General features: G+C 46.7%; 1 protein-coding gene across 1 annotated transcript in view; it reads left to right on the top strand.

Annotated features, from left to right (window-relative positions):
* The first annotated feature begins 467 nt into the window (after positions 1-467).
* Positions 468-16,959, top strand: part of RABEP1 (rabaptin, RAB GTPase binding effector protein 1) — a 62,794-nt gene continuing 46,302 nt past the window's right edge. Inside the window, exon 1 of the mRNA XM_069094157.1 lies at positions 468-624. Within this exon, the coding sequence (XP_068950258.1) occupies positions 582-624 (43 nt within the window). The 5' untranslated portion in view covers positions 468-581. The remainder of the gene's footprint in view (positions 625-16,959) is intronic.

Genomic DNA, 16,959 nt, shown 5'->3' with positions numbered 1-16,959 from the left:
TCCCCGTCATCTCCCTGGCTTCCTTCAAATTCCAGCGACAAGCAGTTTCTGCAGGGAGCCTTGCCATCCCCTTCTGCGTTCCAGCATCTCCCCTCTGTCCAGTGTCTCCCATGCGTCGTCCACATTTGCGCGCTAGATTGTAAGCGCCTGGAGGGCCCGGCCCTCCCTGGCACATGAGTCCTTTAGTAAATGCCTAGAGACGATGGACGTTCTGCTCTATTCCCTTCTCCTCCGGCTCGGCCTCCCCAGCTGTCTCTCTGTCCCCATTTCCCCGCCCCCTTCACCTCTCCCCCGGTCGCTCTCCTCTCTCCCCGCCTCCTTTCGTATAGCCCCGCCCCTTTCCCCGCCCACGTTGTCTTTTCCCCGGTCGCTCTCCTCCCCGCCCCCCCCTGGCCCCCGTGGGGCTGTGTCACGTGCTCCGGTGGCGGCGCCTGCGCAAAGCGCGCCCCGGCGGCTGTCAGGATGAGGAGGCGGCGGCGGCCGGCGGCCTGGCCCCACGGTTCGCGCGGCGGCCCCTGAGCCCGCTGAGGCCGCGCCTGTCCCGGCCCCGGCCCCGGCCCCGCTGTCCGCTCGGGCCGCTCATGGCGCAGCCGGGCCCTGGAGGAGGAGAGGCCGCTTCCGATGGTGAGGCCGGCGGCGGCGGCCGGCCCGGGAGGGACGGAGGGAGGGCCCCGGGCCGGGCCCGAGCCGGAGCCGGAGCCGGAGCCGGGGCGGGGGCGGGGTGGGGCGGGGCGGGGCCGTGAGGGCGGTGTTCAGGGCCCTGCCCGGGGGGGGGGCCCAGCGCTCCGGTTTCCCGCCCCCTGGCCTGTGACCTTGCGGCCGCCGGAGCCACCGCTTCCGTGGCCCGGGCCGGGCTGTCTCGGTCTTTCCCGGCGCGGGCTGGGCTGCCTGAGGCTGCAGCCCCTCCCCCGGGCGCCAGCTGTTCTCTGCCGTCCCCTCTGGGAAGCCTTCCCGGATTGCCCCGGGGCCCAGCCGAAGTGCTCGGGGCTGTAATCTGCATCCTGGGATGGAGGAGGCTTTTAGGGCCGGGGCCGTGGGTTCGAGTGCCGCGCAGCCCGTGGAAATGGGGTGGCTGGCTCCTCTGGCGGGCCGGGCCCACTGGGTGCCTTGTTGTGTAAATGTCACTTTGTTCCAGCCTTCGGGACTGGCAACAATGTTATCAGATCTGCCGCCGGGCCCCCTGGGGAGGCGTCGGCTGCAGAGGGGGGCGGGGGAGCGCAGCGCGGGAGGTGTCGGCCCCCAGGCAGTGCCCTCCGATGCCTTGGGCCGCTTGGGTGGGAGGGCTGTCCTGGAGATTCCGTGTGAATATATTCCTGCCGTGTTCGTGTCTCCATTTAGAGTGTAATAGCATCTTTGATCTCGTGTAGTCCGCCGCCTCCCGCATTTTACAGATGGGGGTACTGAGGCTCCTGGGCCAAGCAGTATATTGCAGAATGATACCGTTTTCACTGGATACATGCAGCCTAATACCTCCTTAGGGATCCTTTCATTGACCGTTCATCTGTTGCTGTTTGCGGATGGGGTGTCCTTTCACATGACTTTAGCCTGCATCCTTGGCTTCACAGTTCTCAGGTTGGCAAATACATCAAGTATTTGTGGCTAAATGACTTTTTTTTTGGAGGTGGGGAAGGCAAGGCAGTTGGGTTTAGTGTCAGGTGTCTGAGGTCAAATTTGAACTCAGGTCCTCGTGACTCCAGAGCCTGAGCTCTATTCATTCTCCCCTCCTTTTCTTTAAAAGCTCTTCTAGTCTCTTCATTGCGCAGGCTTATTCATGGTAGTCAAACTCGTGTATGGAATTATCGCGGTTGATGTGAATGTCCTTTCTTCAGTCCATATCCTATTTTCTGACAGTAGTAACTTAATAGGTCAGGCCACAAATACTTTAATTGCATGTCATCCTTTTTTTTCACTTTTATGATAATATTGATTTTTGTTCAACAACAGCCGATTGACTCTCCTATCAGTAAGAACTCATTTTCTGGCTATTCAAATATAATCAGTTCCATCTTTTGTTATATTATTTGGTACCTTCTGATTCTTTTCTAGAAGAGAGGGAGACTTTTTTGGTTGTTTGTAAATCTTTGACTTTTCTTATTTTTTAGCCGTATTTTCTGTCCAACATATGTGTGTGTTTATATACATATGTGTATATACTTTTATACACACACAGACACACACATATACTTGCAGTTCTCAACCACTCTCACTGGGGCATTGTATACATCGATTTAACTTGGGTTAGGGTCTTCTCAAACTCTTTATGGAGTTTCTGTACCTCTGTGTCTTCTGCAGATGACGCTGGTGACCATTTGTAGTTATTTTCATGGCTGTCTTACCACAGACACTGCAGTGAAAGATAACCAGGTGCCCCAGGAACTGTATTTCTTGTTGCCTTTGGACACAGGAGAAATCCAACCTTGTTAGCTCCTTTATTTGCCTCAGAGGAGAACCTATGAGCTCCTTTCAAATAGAAATGATGCTGTAGAGAGCTAAGGAGAAGGCTGGTGGAAGCAGTATTTCCGGATTAAGTAACAGAAAAAGCTAGGTGTTAAACCAGTTTAGGGAAAGCTAGTAAGAGACCCAACTAAGCAAAGACGCACTGAAACTGGAAAGATGGCAGAAAAAGAGGGAAAACATCTGCCGATCTGTATACATATGTGGACACGTACATGTGGATATATGTGCATGTATGCACATGCATATTTGTGGATGCAAAAATTCATGTGTACACAGACACACATATACAGGACATCTCAAGTGTCTTAGTGCAAATTGAAGTTTTAATAGTTTAAATCTCCACTAAGACTTGAAACACCTTATGTTTATTTATAAGCATATTAATAATAACAATGATGATAGTAAGAATTCATAGAGCACTTTAACATTCAAAAAGTGTTTTATGACTATGATCTCATTTGATTTTCAGACAATCCTGAGAGATAGGTCCTCTCAGTTATCACCATTTTACAGTGGTTGAATGACTTGTCCAGGGTCACATAGCTCAGGTCGAAGCTCTAGCCACTGTGCCGCACAGTTTTTCATCCTCAAGGACAGCACACCTGCTGCATTTGGACTCTACCATCACAGTCCTTTTCGTATTTACATAGAGAAAATAATGGAAAAATCAACTCCAGCCCAAAGGTTACAAAGAGGAGGGCTGGTGCTGGGAGCCACAGCTGGAGAATGGTGAGAGGTTGCTTTTTAAAGTGTCTGATCCTGGGAAAGATAACAAAGTTTAGGAAAAACGTCTCAGGCCTTAGTAATGGGGAAAAGGTACCTAAAAAACACCAGTCACTGAACGCTAGATGCTTACTGTCCCATCTATCTTTACTGTCAGCTCTTTAGGAGAATCATCTACCCATGCATTGGCAGCCTTCTTCAGGAGGGAGTTAGAAAGGAAACAATAGCCCTTCTCATTTCAGGGGATATTCTGTTAGCCAAACATCGCACTATTAACTGAAACATAGAGAAAATACAGGTCCCGAGGTGTTTCTTATTTGTAGACTCTAAAAAGCATTTGGTTCGATGGATCACTCTTACACCCCCCTCTCCACTGTCCATAAACAGGCCCAAGTCTTGCCATCCTTCCATCTTGGCCCTTCCATCCCCCTAAAAATCATCCAAGATCTCTTCTGCCCTTAGTGGGTAAGCTCCTTATAATACCAGTTACAGTTGGCCCCCCACCTTTTCTCTTTTCTTTGTTGTTCAGTTGTTTTTCAGTTCTGTTTGACTTTTTGTGACCCTGTTGGAAGTTTTCTTGGCAAAGCTACTGAAGATGTCTGCCATTTTCTTCTCCAGTTCCTTGGGGTTAAATGACTTGCCCAGGGTCCCACAGCTAGTAAGTGTTTGAGACCAGATTTTCTTTCTCTTTTCTTAAGCCTTTACAATCCAGCTCTGGATATTGTTCCACCAGAACTGCTCCCCTCAAAGATCTCTTAATTGACCATTTCTCGGTTCTCCTCCTTCTCGACTTCGCTGGAGCCTTTGACACAGTTGATCACCCTCTTCTCTCCAGGTTTTCATACGACTTTTATGCACCTTCTCAGCCTCCTTTGCAGGGTCCTTGTTCAGGTCATGCCCACAGGTTTCTGTTCTGGACCTTTCTCCTCCTTTTCTATACTGTCTAGTTGGTGATCTCGTGAGAACTCTTGAATTTAATGACCATCTGTAATCTACCCTTCCTGCCTTAGTGTCCCTGCTGACCTCCAGTCTTGAATTTCCAATTGCCTCTCAGACATTTGTCTTAAATTCATAATATCTGAGGCAGAACTCATCCTTCCCCCAAAACCTTTCTTATCACTATACAGGCCAACACCATCTTCCTAGCCCCTCAGGCTTGAAATCTGGAAGTTATCCTTGATACCCCCTGTTGCCAAGTCCTGCTAATCTCACCTCCCTCTGCAGCGTTTCTTTGAACCCTGCACCTTCCCTGGTGCAGACCTCTTCTTCTCATACCTGGACCATTGCAATAGCTGCTGGGAGTTCTTCCCGCCTCCGGTCTCCCTCACTCTAGTCCACCCTCCATTCAGTCACTGAGATGATTTTTCAAAAGTGCAGATCTTACTATGTCACCCTCTACTCAGTAGACCCCATTGATGCTGTACTGCCTCCTGGATCAAATATGAAATGCCCTCTTTGGAGTTCAAAGCTCTTCATAATCTGGCCTCCTCCTACCTTCCTTATTTCCCAACACTCAAACTCTTCCATCAAGTCACCCTGGCCCCCTGGCCACAAACAGAACTCTCCATCTTTAGACTCTAGGCCTAGAACTCCCTCCCTCCTCATCCCTGCCTTCGCTGACTTCCTTTAAAGGGCCAACTGAAATCCCACCCTGTAGAGGAAGCCTTTCCCAACTCTTAATTCCATTGCCTTCCGTCTCTCTCTCTTTTATTTTTAAAGCAATCGGGGTTAAGTAACTTGCTCAAGGTTACACGGCCAGTTATTTCGGGGTGTGGTGCTGAGTATCTGAGCCCGGATTTGTTCCAGGTCATCCCGACACTGGAGCCGGTGCTCTTACTCGCTGAGCCACCTGGCCGCCCCTAGCCTTCTGTCTCTTAATTACTTCCACCTTGTTGGTGCGTGTTTGTTTGCTTGTCTTCCCCATTAGATTGTAAGCTGCTTGAAGGCAAGGCTGTCTTTTGCCCCTTTTTTTTGAACATCAGCTCCTAGCACAGTGCCTGTCATATAGTAGGCACTTAATAAATGCTTTATTGATCAGCTGACTGACTAAACATGGGAGATGTTTAAGCTGCCTTGAGGAGCTTACACTCTAATGAGGGAGAAAACAAACAAAATATGTACAGGAGGAATAGTAAATAATGAATATGCACTAGAATTAAGATAGATTAGGAAACGGTTCTTGTAGAAGATTTTTAGCTGGGACTTAAAGGGAGCCAGGAAAGTTAGGCGGTGATGTTTCCATCAGATTTTGTGTATGTACGGCAGATAAATCCTTGTCCAATTTTTTGATCATTATTAATGTCTCTGGCATAAAACTGGGAGATGGAAGCTCACCAAAGGCTTGAATCCTGCCCCTGAGATCTAGCCCATTGTCCAAGTCAGGGCAGGATTTCCTGCTGATGGGGTGGTTTTTCAGGTGCTCAGTTTTGTAGAACTTCTTGTGTTGGATGCACCAGGCTGAGAAGTTTTCAGGGCTTCTAGGATGAGATCCAAATCATTCTGAGTAGTTGGGCCTAACCATCTGGAAGGAAAAACCAAGTGGATGAAGCAGTGCCTATAGTTTTGGTTTGGATATGCAGTTGGATGGGTAATCCCTAGAGATTGTCCATTTGTGTGTGAGTACGCACACTCCCACTCCCACTCCCACTCCCACATGCTCACACACTGGATCGCCTTTATGCCATATATGCTAGGAAACTGCATCATTTTGTAGTGACCTTAAACTTCTCTTGCCAGTATTCTCCTCCTGTTATATGGCTCAGACTCGCAGGATATTAAGCTTCCTGGTGGAGACAGCTTAGCACCTAGAGCCCAAGAGCCTGGGAATATCCTTTGAGTTTGGCCCCCACTGAAGGTGCCCATCAATACCAGTCCCTGACTAACTGCCTCTGATGGGCATGTTAGTCCAAGAGCCCCTGACCTCACTAGCTCTGCTTACATCATCCAGGGGTGGGACCTGGGCTTTGTCACCATGCCTTAATTCAAATCATAGATCAAATGCAGGTGGATTCCTGAGCACCCTATTAGAAACTGCCTTCAGGCTCAGAACAAAAGTAGCCTGGGCAGCTTTGTTGCGTGCTTTGCCAATATGTAGGCAAATGATTCCTACGAGATTCCCCCAGTGACCAGTAGAGTAGCTTTCTGCCAGATGGTGGAGGGGAGTCTAGAATCTGCTGGTTAGCTCATTTGGTTGCAAGTTCCAGTTTCTTTCTAGCATTTAGGATTTGGAAAAGATCAGCCCTTTCCCTAGAGATCTAGGTCTTGGTGCCCTCAGTGTCCTGGGAGAAGAGGAGTCCCGTTTGGATGGCATCTGGGATGAGACTTAGCAGACCACACCCAGGACTTGCAGGGAATCCCAGGCTGCTCAATCATCTTTTCCCCCAGGTCTCTTAGGACTTTGGCATAAAGTTCATCTCTGTCTGGTGACTGGGCCTCATCCAAGACAGCCAGGTCCTTTTACTGTCTTTCTCTTATCTTGGCTATGGGCTCCTTATTAGTCATTTGGGTTCTGACCTTTACAGTGCAAAGATCATTCTCTATGGCTGAGCAAACAGAAGCACAATGAGGAGCTGCTCTCCCTTCCGGGAGCCTCTGCTTTGTCCCCAAGGAGAGATTTTCAGGAATGCTTTGGGCTTCCCTTCACTGTCCTCATGACCTCAGCTCCTTTGGGCCCTTGGTGAGGCTGTGCCGTGCCTCAGCATGACCCTCCAACAGTCCTTCTTTGCTCAGGAATCTTTTCCTGTGTGTGATGGGGAGAGCCGACTCTTTTCCTTTTCCTCTGATTTGTCTGTGATGGGCTTGGTTACAGCCACCTCAGGTGTCCATTAGAGCTGATTATGGTCCGCGGGAGGGGATGCTGCTTTCATGGGCTCTGCGGCTGCGCTTACTTGTTCCTGGGTTGTTTCTAGGTCTTCCGCCCTTGCTCTAGCCAGGCCTAGGTTGTTTTTATTGTTGCCTTGCAGCACAGTTCAGGCTCTGGTATGGGGAGATCAGCTCCTCTGTGCTTTTTTTGTTGTTTCCCACGTTGCTTTACCTTTGTCTCCTCCAGATGGATTTTGTTATAATTTGTCTCTAACATTAGCCTTTGTTGTTGGGTATGCAACAACATGTTGGTGTACACTAATATAGGTAGGGGTGTCCCTTTTATAGCAGCATGGCCCAGCCCATGAAAAACTAATGCCTCTAGTCTTTGACACTGGTGGAAATCCAGGAAGTTCAACAAGGACCTCACACTGCAGAGGGTGGACTAAAGAATGGATTGTAGGGGCCACTAGGTGGCACAGTGAATAGAGCACTGGCCCGGGAGTCGGGAGGATCCGAGTTCAAATCTGGCCTCAGACACTTGACACACTTACTAGCCATGTGACCTTGGTCAAGTCACTTAACTCCAATTGGCCTGCCCTGCCTCCTCCAAAAAGAAAAAAAGAGTGGAGCATAGTTTTTTAAGTGGAAAGAGAAAATAAGACAGTGCTACAATCTGTGATGTTTCCTAATAGAAGCATCCAGCTTTATGGGCTTCCAGAATGAGTTGAAGATATTCTAGGTCACAGAAATTCCAACAGTAGTCATCTTGTGAGAGCAGGGCTCCTTTTATCTTGTCTCCTAAAACGGTGAGGATCTTCTGATCTTTTCTGGTGTGTACCCACATTTGTTCATAGATTGTAAGCTAGAGAGATCTTGTAAAGCTTTTACTTTCTCCATGGCAGCTTGGTGGGACTTGGAGCCATGAGACATGAGAGGGAACCCTTTCTCACACACTGATGAGCTCAGTGACCCTGGGTCAGTTATTTAATCTCTCTGTCTCAACTTCCTCACTTGTAAAATGGAGTAATACATGCCCATTCCTCAAAGGTGGTGAGGTTCCAGTGACAACCCATGTACAGCCTTAAGGGTTATTACTATTGTTAATATTATCATTAGTTGTTTAGTGTCATAATGCTGTCATGACTAGCTAAATTTTATTCATTCCTTAATTCCAGCTGTCTATAAATTTGAGGCGGAGTCAGAGGCATTTAGGATTAGAGTTGGAGAGTGTCGTGCCCCTCTCAGGCTGAGCTGCCCAATTAGATAATTAGTTCATGGCACCCTCCGTAAGATTTCTCTGAACTCTTTGAAATTTATTCTTCCAAAATTGGGATGTATGTTCAATTATGGCCAGAGCTCTCTTCTCTCTTACAAATTCTGAGATGCAGTGCTTGCTTCTTCTCTGAGAGATTCTTAACCCAAGACCACCAGACCAGTTAGTTTCTGATCTTCTGACATCTTCTGATGTTTCTGACAGATGTTTCTCTCATTGACTGGTTCTCCCAACTCTTGAAAGATGAAGATATCATGAAGACAAGATAGGAAGTCATTAGGATTATAGTCAAAATCTAATTTGAACCCTTAACCCTTACCCATTTTTCATGAATTTGCTTGTAGACATCTGAAACTTTGCTTTTTATTACAGGCTTCTTCCTTGACTTTTATATCTTAAATTTGAGTGTCATTACTGCAATTCTGTATTTATCTGCTCTGTGTGGTATCTTGTTTTCTTCGATTAGGGTAGATAGTTTTCCCTCTTCCCCTTACTTTTCAATTTAAAGTCCTTTTGCTTGAATTTGTTGGATTTGGGGCATGTTTGTTAAATTATTTTAATGATTTTTATTAATGTCTTATACTATTACATTCACTTCTAAACATATCCTTCTCTTTCCCTCCTAAACCCACAAGTCCTTCCTTATAATAAAGATTTTTAAAAAGGGAAAAATGCAATTCAACAAATCCAACACACCAGCTGTATTTCGTAGTGTATCCATATTCCGTGTAAGCTAACTGGCTTTCCGCCCTCCATCTGCAGAAAGGAAAGGGAGAAGCAGTTCCTCGGCTCTCCTCACACTTTTCTCCCTTTCTTTCCAATCCTTTTGCTGTTCTGGCTCTGCTTATTCTCTTCTCTTTCCATTCATTTAAGTCTTTGCATGTTTCTCTTAAGTTCATGGGTTCCTTGACTTTTATGTCATGACCGTTCTTACCTGCCCTTGTTAGGGCGCGCCATTCCTGGGCAGGAATGGGTCGTGCCTGTGTTGGGTGGTTGTTGGCTTCTTTTCTGTTACTGTTTGTGCACATGCTCTTTCCTTTTACCCATTGAGAAAGCAAGAGATGGGACACCCGTTATACAGCAAAAAGAAAAATAAAGGAAAAAATTATGCTTCAGTCAGCATACTGATTGTGTCTGGAAGGGGATAGCATTTTCTATCAGGAGTCCTTTGGAGTTGTGGTAGAACATTGTATTAGCCAGAGTGCCTAAGTTTTTCACAGTTGATTTTCCTTACAATGTTGCTGTTACACTGTAGTTTATTTTCCTATTTCTGCTCATTTTACTATATATCAGTTCCTACAAGGCTTCCAGGTTTTCTGAAACCATCTCCTTTGTCATTTCTTATAACACAATAATACTCCAACACATTTATTGGTCTCAACTTGCTCAGCCATTCCCCAATTGATGGGCACCCCCTTAATTTCCAGTTCTTTGCCACCACAAAAAGAGCTGCTATAAACATTTTTGTACATATGGGTCTTCCTCCCACTTCTATGATTTCTTTGGGATATAACCCTAGGAGTGGTATTGTTGGGTCAAAGGATATGAAATGATTTATAGCCCTTTGGGCATAATTCCAGATTGCTCTCTAGAAAGGCTGGATCAGTTCACAACTCCACCAGCAATGCATTAGTGTTCCAATTTGCCCACATCCTCTCCAGCATCTGTCATTTTCCTGTTTTGTCATCTTAGCCAATCTGACTGATGAGATGTGGTACCTCAGAGTTGTTTTCATTTGCATTTCTTTAGTCAATAGTGATTTAGAGCATTTCTTCATGTGCTTATAGATATCTTTAATTTCTTTCTCTGAAAATTGCCTATTCATACCCTTTGACCATTTATCAACTGGGGAATGGTGCCTATTTTTTATATATTTGACTCAGTTCCCTATTTGAGAACTGAGACCTTTATCAGAAAAACTTGCTGCAGACCCCCCCCCCTTCTAATTTTGGCTGCATCAGTTTTATTTGTGCAAAAATTTTTAAATTTTATTCAAGCAAAATCATGTATTTTACCTCTCTGACTCTTGCACTTAATAATAAACTCTGCAGTTATCCTTAGCTCTGACAGGTCAATGTTTCGGTGCCACCGCAATTTACTTAGGACATCATTTTACCCGTTTTGATCTTTCTCGGTATGTGGTGTAAGGTATTGATCTGTGCCTGGTTTCTGCCAGGCTGCTTTCCAGTTTTCCCAGAAGTTTTTGTCAGACAGTGAGTTCTCAGCCCCAAATCAGGGATCTTTGGGTTACTGTGATCACTTGCTTTTGTATATTTGACCCTAACCCTGATTTGTTTCATTGAGCAGCTGCTCTGTTCCTTAGCCAGTGCCAGATTCTTTTGTAATATTGTTTGGCGTCTGCTGCCGCTTGGCCTCTTTCCTTCATATTAAACACACAACTGTATTGATTCCTTGGACAGCCTTGACTTTTTATTCCTCTAGGTGAATTTTACTATTGTCTTCTAGTTCTATAAAGCAATTCTTTGAGATGGAAGTACATCAGCACATTACTTTAGTAGCAGTGGCCTTTTTGATTGTGTTAGCTTGTTCTACCCAGGAGTTATTTAGATCTGTCTTTGTGTGAAGAGTGTTTTGTAATTCTGTTCATAGAGCTCCTGGCTGTATCTTGGCAGGCAGACTCCCAAGTATTTAATATTGTCTGCAGTTACATTAAATGAAATTTCTCTTTCTGTCTCTTCCTGCTGTTTTTTGTTGGTAATATATAGAAATGTTGGTGATTTGTGCAAATTTCTTTTATATCCTACAACTTTGCCAAAGTTTTTAATTGTTTAGACTATTTTTTAGGCTGCTTTCTTGAGCTCTCTAAGTATACCGTCATGTCACCTCACAACCTGCGGTGATCCCTTGATTTCTGTTCTTCTCTTGCTGCTCTAGCACCCATTTCTAATATGATGTCTCACCCCTGATATTATTGGAAAAGCTTCTGGTTTATCTCCATTGCAAATAATATGTATCCTTGGTTTAGGTAGATAACACTTGTTTTTTTAAAAGCTCCATTTATTCCTGTGCTTTCTCTTTGTATTTTGTCAAAAGTTCTTTCTGCATCTGTTGATAAAATCATGGCATTTTCAATTGTTTTAGTTATTGATATAGTCACTTATGCTTAGAGTTTTCCTCATTGAACTAGTCCTTCACTCCTGGTATAAATCTCACCAGGTCATAATGTATGATCTTTGTGACATATTACTGTAATCTTGTTAGATGTTTTCTTAATTCGCATCAATATTCATTAGGGAAATTGGTCTATAGTTTTTTCCTCTCCCTGGTTTGGTATCAAAATTTGATTTGTGTCATAGAATTTTGGGTGGGCTCCCCATATTTGGTGGGGCTTCTTTACCTGTTTTATGATTTATGCAGCATTGGATTAATTGTTCTCTAAATGTTTGGTAGATTCACTTGTAAATCCATCTGGACCTGGGTTCCCCCTCCCCTTTAGGGAGCTCCTTTAGGCTTCAATTTCTTTTTCTAAGATAGGGTTATTTAAATATTCTTTCTTCTGTTAATCTGGGCAATTTATATTTTTATAAAAATCTGGTGTTTTAAAATGTGACCCAGAAATTCAAATCCTTTTCTTAGATACCATTTGTGACTTGCCTGGGTCACAAAACCGGTATGTGTTTGAGACTGGATTTGAACTCGGGCTGTTTTGACTCCAAGTCCAGTGCTCTATCCCCTGTGGTGCCATCTAGAGAAGCCGGTGAGGGGGCTGAATGTCCTTGGTGTGAGCGTGGTTTTGACCTCATCAGAGCCAGGAGGGGAATGAAGGCCCTTCTACACTATGTAGAGTCCTGAGGGTGGGCCGGGCAGAGGCGTCCTAGTGAGAAAGCCCTGGAGCTGTGGATGTTCCAAAAGGAGGAGGGCCCAGGAGCAGAGGGAAGTCCCAGGGTGGGAGAGCAGTTGCGGAATGCTCTGGAAGTCAGGCAGCCCAAGCACAGCTGGGAAGGCAATTTTCTTTTACTTATCTTTTTTCCAATGCATTGGCATCTGTTTTGTCTGCAGTTCTTTGCTGCTGCAGGTTTCTGTGTATATGGGGCAAAACGCTTTTCAGCTGCACCTGTAACTTCAGTACAAAACAAAATAAAGCCCAAAGAAATGTGAAAGTCTGGTGCTCTTCTAGATGTTTGTTGAGGTCTTCAGGCCTTGGCCTAGGGTGGGACACTTGTCTCTCCGGGCTGGCCCCTGATATGGGGTCTTCGTGGTCCCTGAGGTCTAGCATCCTCCCCTAAAGCAGTGAGGCAGGCCAGCCACAGGGTAGAACACGGAGTTCTTAGCAGGTTCCTGCAGAGAATCTGAGTTTCGTGAGTGCCCACAGCCAAAGGGAGAAGGCTTAGCTTCTGCTTTGTGCTTAGGCCCTCTTTGGCTCACAGTTAAATGGGAGACTGTGACTGTGACAGGCTGTGAGGCCTGGCTTGCTGAACCTTGAGGTGCATGCATGGGTCTGGAAAGTTCCCTCAGCTTGGCCTGCAGCGAGTGCCCTTGGAGGGCTCCAGGAATGCAGGCCATCCAATTGCAATTCAGGCTGTGCATTCTTCCCTCTCACAGGATCAGTTCTAAGTCCTTGATCCATGGACTTTTCTGGAACCAGGCTCTGGCTTTGTTCTTTTTTGGCCCAGCCTTTTCCCTGTTCTGTCCTCCCAGTCCGGGAGGCATCCTGGACTTCTTGGTCTCTCACACCCATATTCAGTCCATTTCTAACAACTCTGTATGTCCCCTTCTCTCCTCCTCTACCATCTGCCCTGGAGTGGGCCCTCCTCTCCTGGGCCTTGGCAGTAGCTGATGGTGGGCTTGCCAGTCTCAAGCTTCTCCCCATTCCAGTCCATCTTCCATACAGCCACTAAAGTAATTTCCTAAAGTTCAGATCTGACCATGTCACCCCTCCTTCCTGAAGAGGTTACCCATAAAGAGGGTTAGGGTTGCGCTGGAGACCCCAAAATACCAACACGCTGGGTCCTGCCGAATGAATTCGACGCAAGTCTTCTCAGCCAAAGAAAAGTAAAGTTTATTAAAAGTTCCCTTGTATTGGACAGAGAGTAAGCCTGTGCTAGGTCTTTCTATGGAGCTCTCAGAAACATAAAGACCTGATGGGGTCTTTTATACAGAAGGTTGTGGGAGGAATCTAGGGCTGGTCTAGAGGAGGAGTTCATGAGGTCCTGAGTGATTGAGGGTGGGAAGTTGCTGGAGGCTACCTGGAGACTACAGACAATGGCGGGCTAGGCCAGTTCAAGGGTGGGAAGTCTAGTAATGGAGGTTTGGGCCCAACCACTACATAAGGCTTATGGCCTCATGCAATGAGATGATTTAATCCGAGCTCAAGGGGGCTCCCAGGGCCTGGACCTCATCACTTCCCACAACTCAGTCAGTTCCAATGGCTCCCTATTGCCTCCAGGGGCAAAAATAACGCTGTGTTGGACATTCAAACCCTTCATCACCTACCCCACTGCTGTTTTTCTAGTCTTCTTACATCTTACTCCCCTCCATATACTCTTCAGTTCAGTGACCCTGGCCTCCTGCCTGCTCTCTGGTACTCTCACCCCTACCCTCCCTGCTCTGACCATTGGCTTCCTTGAAGTCCCAATTAAAATCCCACCTTCTACAGGAAACTTTCCCCAACCCCTCTTAATCCCAGACCAGTGTCTTGTCTTTGTTAATTATCTCCTATTTATCCTGTACCTAGCTTGGTATTTTTGTGTGTTTGCATATTTTCTCCCATGTTAGATTGTAAGTGCCTTGAGGGCAGGGACTTTTTGCCTCTTTTTGGAAATTCATGCCTGGCACATAGAAGGTGTTGACTAAATGTTTATTGACTGATTATTCTGAGCTGCCTGAGAAGCAGGTCCCATGGTACCTCATGGATGTCATGAATGTGGAGCAGCGGCTTGGTCCATGTTCATAGAAGAATCTTGGGAAACTGAGCATTGTTGGGGGGTGGTCTTCCCTTTGGGGAGAATGGTGTCCTGGATAGATTGGATTTGGATTCTTGGGATGCTTTCTCTTTGTCTCTGTTCAGCCACCAAAACGATTTTCCTAAAGTACAGGTCTGATTTTGTAACCTCCTACTCATAAACTCCTGTGGCTCCCTATTACCTCCAGGAACAAATACAGAAAGCTCAGTTTGGCCTTTGGGCCCCCTCTTACCTCCAGTCTTCTTCTACCTAACCCTCTTCAGGTCAGTGACACTGGCCTCCTTGCTCCATCTCTCAGCTCCCTCGTGTCTTCTCTGGCCGGCCCTCATACCTGGCTTGTTCTCCTCCCTCATCTCTGCCTCCTGCCTTCCTTAGCTTCCTTAAGTGCCCATTAAAATTCCTTCTTTTATAAGGAGCCTTTCCCAACCCTGGGATTTCCTTTTGCCTTTCCTCATAGTTATTTTCTACTTATCCTGGATGAAGCTGCTTTGTGTGTATTTGTTTGTTGTTTTCCATTGGATTGGGAGCCTTTGCTATATCCCCAGCACTTAGCACACAGTAGGTGCTTACTAAACAATAATTGGCCAGCTGATCACTACAGTGCCTCATCTGCCTGCTACCATGTTTTTGGAAGTCTCCTTTTCATGTGTTCTGCTATCAAGAAGCCAAATTCATTTATCTTGGTTTAAATTTTATCTGGTTTGTTTTGACTCAGTTGTTTGAATATATTGAGATTCTTTTGTCTTCTGACCCATTAGTCACCCTAACCCTCCTGGCTTTGTATGATCTGTAAATCTGGTAAATGGGCAGCTAGGTGGCACAGTGGATAGAGCCCTGGGCCTGGAGTCACAAAGATTCATTCATCTTCCTGAGTTCAAATCTGGCATTAGACACATACTAGGTGTGTGACCCTGGGCAAGTCACTTATCCCTGTCTGCCTCAGTTTCCTGTACAGTGAGCTGGAGAAGGAGAAGGCAGACCATTCTGATGTCCTTGCCAAGACAATCCCGTATGGGATCACAAAGAGTCTGATATGACAGAAACAGCTGAACAACCGCACAATTGGATAAGCGATTGCCTGAGGGTGCAGGATGAGGTGTGCTCTGGGGACACGGCCAGTGCCAGACTTTGATTTGCTTGACCCTGAGTCTTTGTTACAAGGGTTTGGGTAATTTTTTTTTTATGGGGGGGGATGTAGGAAGGATAGAAAATCAATTTTTCTTCATAAAAAAAATTTAAAATTGAGGAACATGAATTCTAGGGTTTCATTCCTTAACGAGAATGTTAAAAAGAGAAGCTTCCTTACAGGAGCTACTGTGAGAGATCGCCCCAGTGCTGGTCAGTGAGGCGTCTAGTGCTCCCCCCCCCCCCCCCCCATTCCTCCTCCATCTTGACAGCTGGTGCTCAGTGAATGCTTTTGTCTGGGATTGCCACCCACTTTGGAGTCTAACTGCATTTGGTGCTTGGGGTCCATCAGTTAGTCAGGTTTGTTAAGCATCTCTTGTGGGCCAGGCAGGTGCTAAGCTCTGGGGGTACAGAGATGATCCAAGGAAACTATGTTACAATGAGGGATGCTGTCATCAAGCAGCTGGGGACATGTCAGGCATCTGCAGAAGAGACGGGGTCATCTCAGGGAAGGCCAGGGGGTAGAGGCCCTTTGGGGAATGGAAAAGACAAAAGGTAAAGATGAGGCGGGGTGGCATCCCAGACATGGGGGATGCAGTCTGTAGGAGGAATGTTGTGTGCACACCTAGCAAGAAAGCCGGAGGGCGGGGATGGAAATGGGATGGAAGGCTCTGAAAGGCATTAGGTTCCAGGTGCCAGCAGAGGCTCTGTTTGATCCTGGGGGTAATAGGGACCACCGAGGTTACTGGATGGACAGGGGTGTGCCAGGGCCATACTTATGTTTAAGAAAGTCACTTTGGCAGAAAGTCAGTCAATATTTTAAATGCCTGTGATGTGCTAGGCACTCTTCTAAGCCTTGGGGGACACCAGAAAAGGCAGGAAGCAGTCGCTGCTCCCAGAGAGCTCACAGAAACAACATGTAAACAAAGGGCTCCAGATAGACCATGGACAGGATAAAGTGGAGCTAATGAGACAGAGAAGGTGAGTGATTTAGGGGGCCTGGGGAAGATTTCTGGAGAAGCTAGGATTCTGACGGGGCCTTGAAGGAAGCTGGGGAAGGCCAAAGCCAGAGAAGAAGAAGAGTGTTTGGGGCCTGGAGGGCAGCCAGGCCAAATGTCTGGAGTCAGGAGATGGAGGGTCTTGTTCCAGGAACAGCCAGGAGGCTTAGAGAGCACATGGGGGGAGTAAGGTGAGAAGACTGTCAAGGTGGGTGGGAGGGGGCCAGGACTTTCTCTTTCATCCTAGAGGTGATAGGGGGCTTTACTGGAGTTCACTGAGTAGGGGGTGATGTGCTTGGACCTCCGTTTTAGGGAGGGCTGAATGGAGGATGGACTGAAGTGGGGAGAAACTCAGCCCTCCAACAGCTGTTCCAGTAGCAGACATGCAGTACCAGGGTGGGGACAGCGGCAGAGGAGAGAAGGGGGTGTAAATGTCAGAAAGGTGAAAACAGCAGCTTGGCTGGTGGAGTGGACATGGGTTTGAATAGTCTAGGAGATGGGGAGGATGGAGGAAGCCAGGCTGCCGGCCCATCCAAGAAGGGGGCTCGGTGAGTTTGAGCTGCCCACATCCAGGGGGAGGTGCCCAGGAGGCAGCTGGTGAGAGGTAATTGGAGCTCATCTGCATTGGCGTGATCATGGGAGCTGAGAGAGTGTA

This window comes from Petaurus breviceps, unplaced genomic scaffold (assembly GCF_028583685.1).
Source record: "Petaurus breviceps papuanus isolate PSGF00001 unplaced genomic scaffold, PetGlider_PUasm1.0 215, whole genome shotgun sequence".
Lineage (NCBI taxonomy): Eukaryota > Metazoa > Chordata > Mammalia > Diprotodontia > Petauridae > Petaurus > Petaurus breviceps.
The sequence above is the reverse complement of the archived record's forward strand: the minus strand, read 5'-3'. Positions and strand labels throughout refer to the sequence as shown.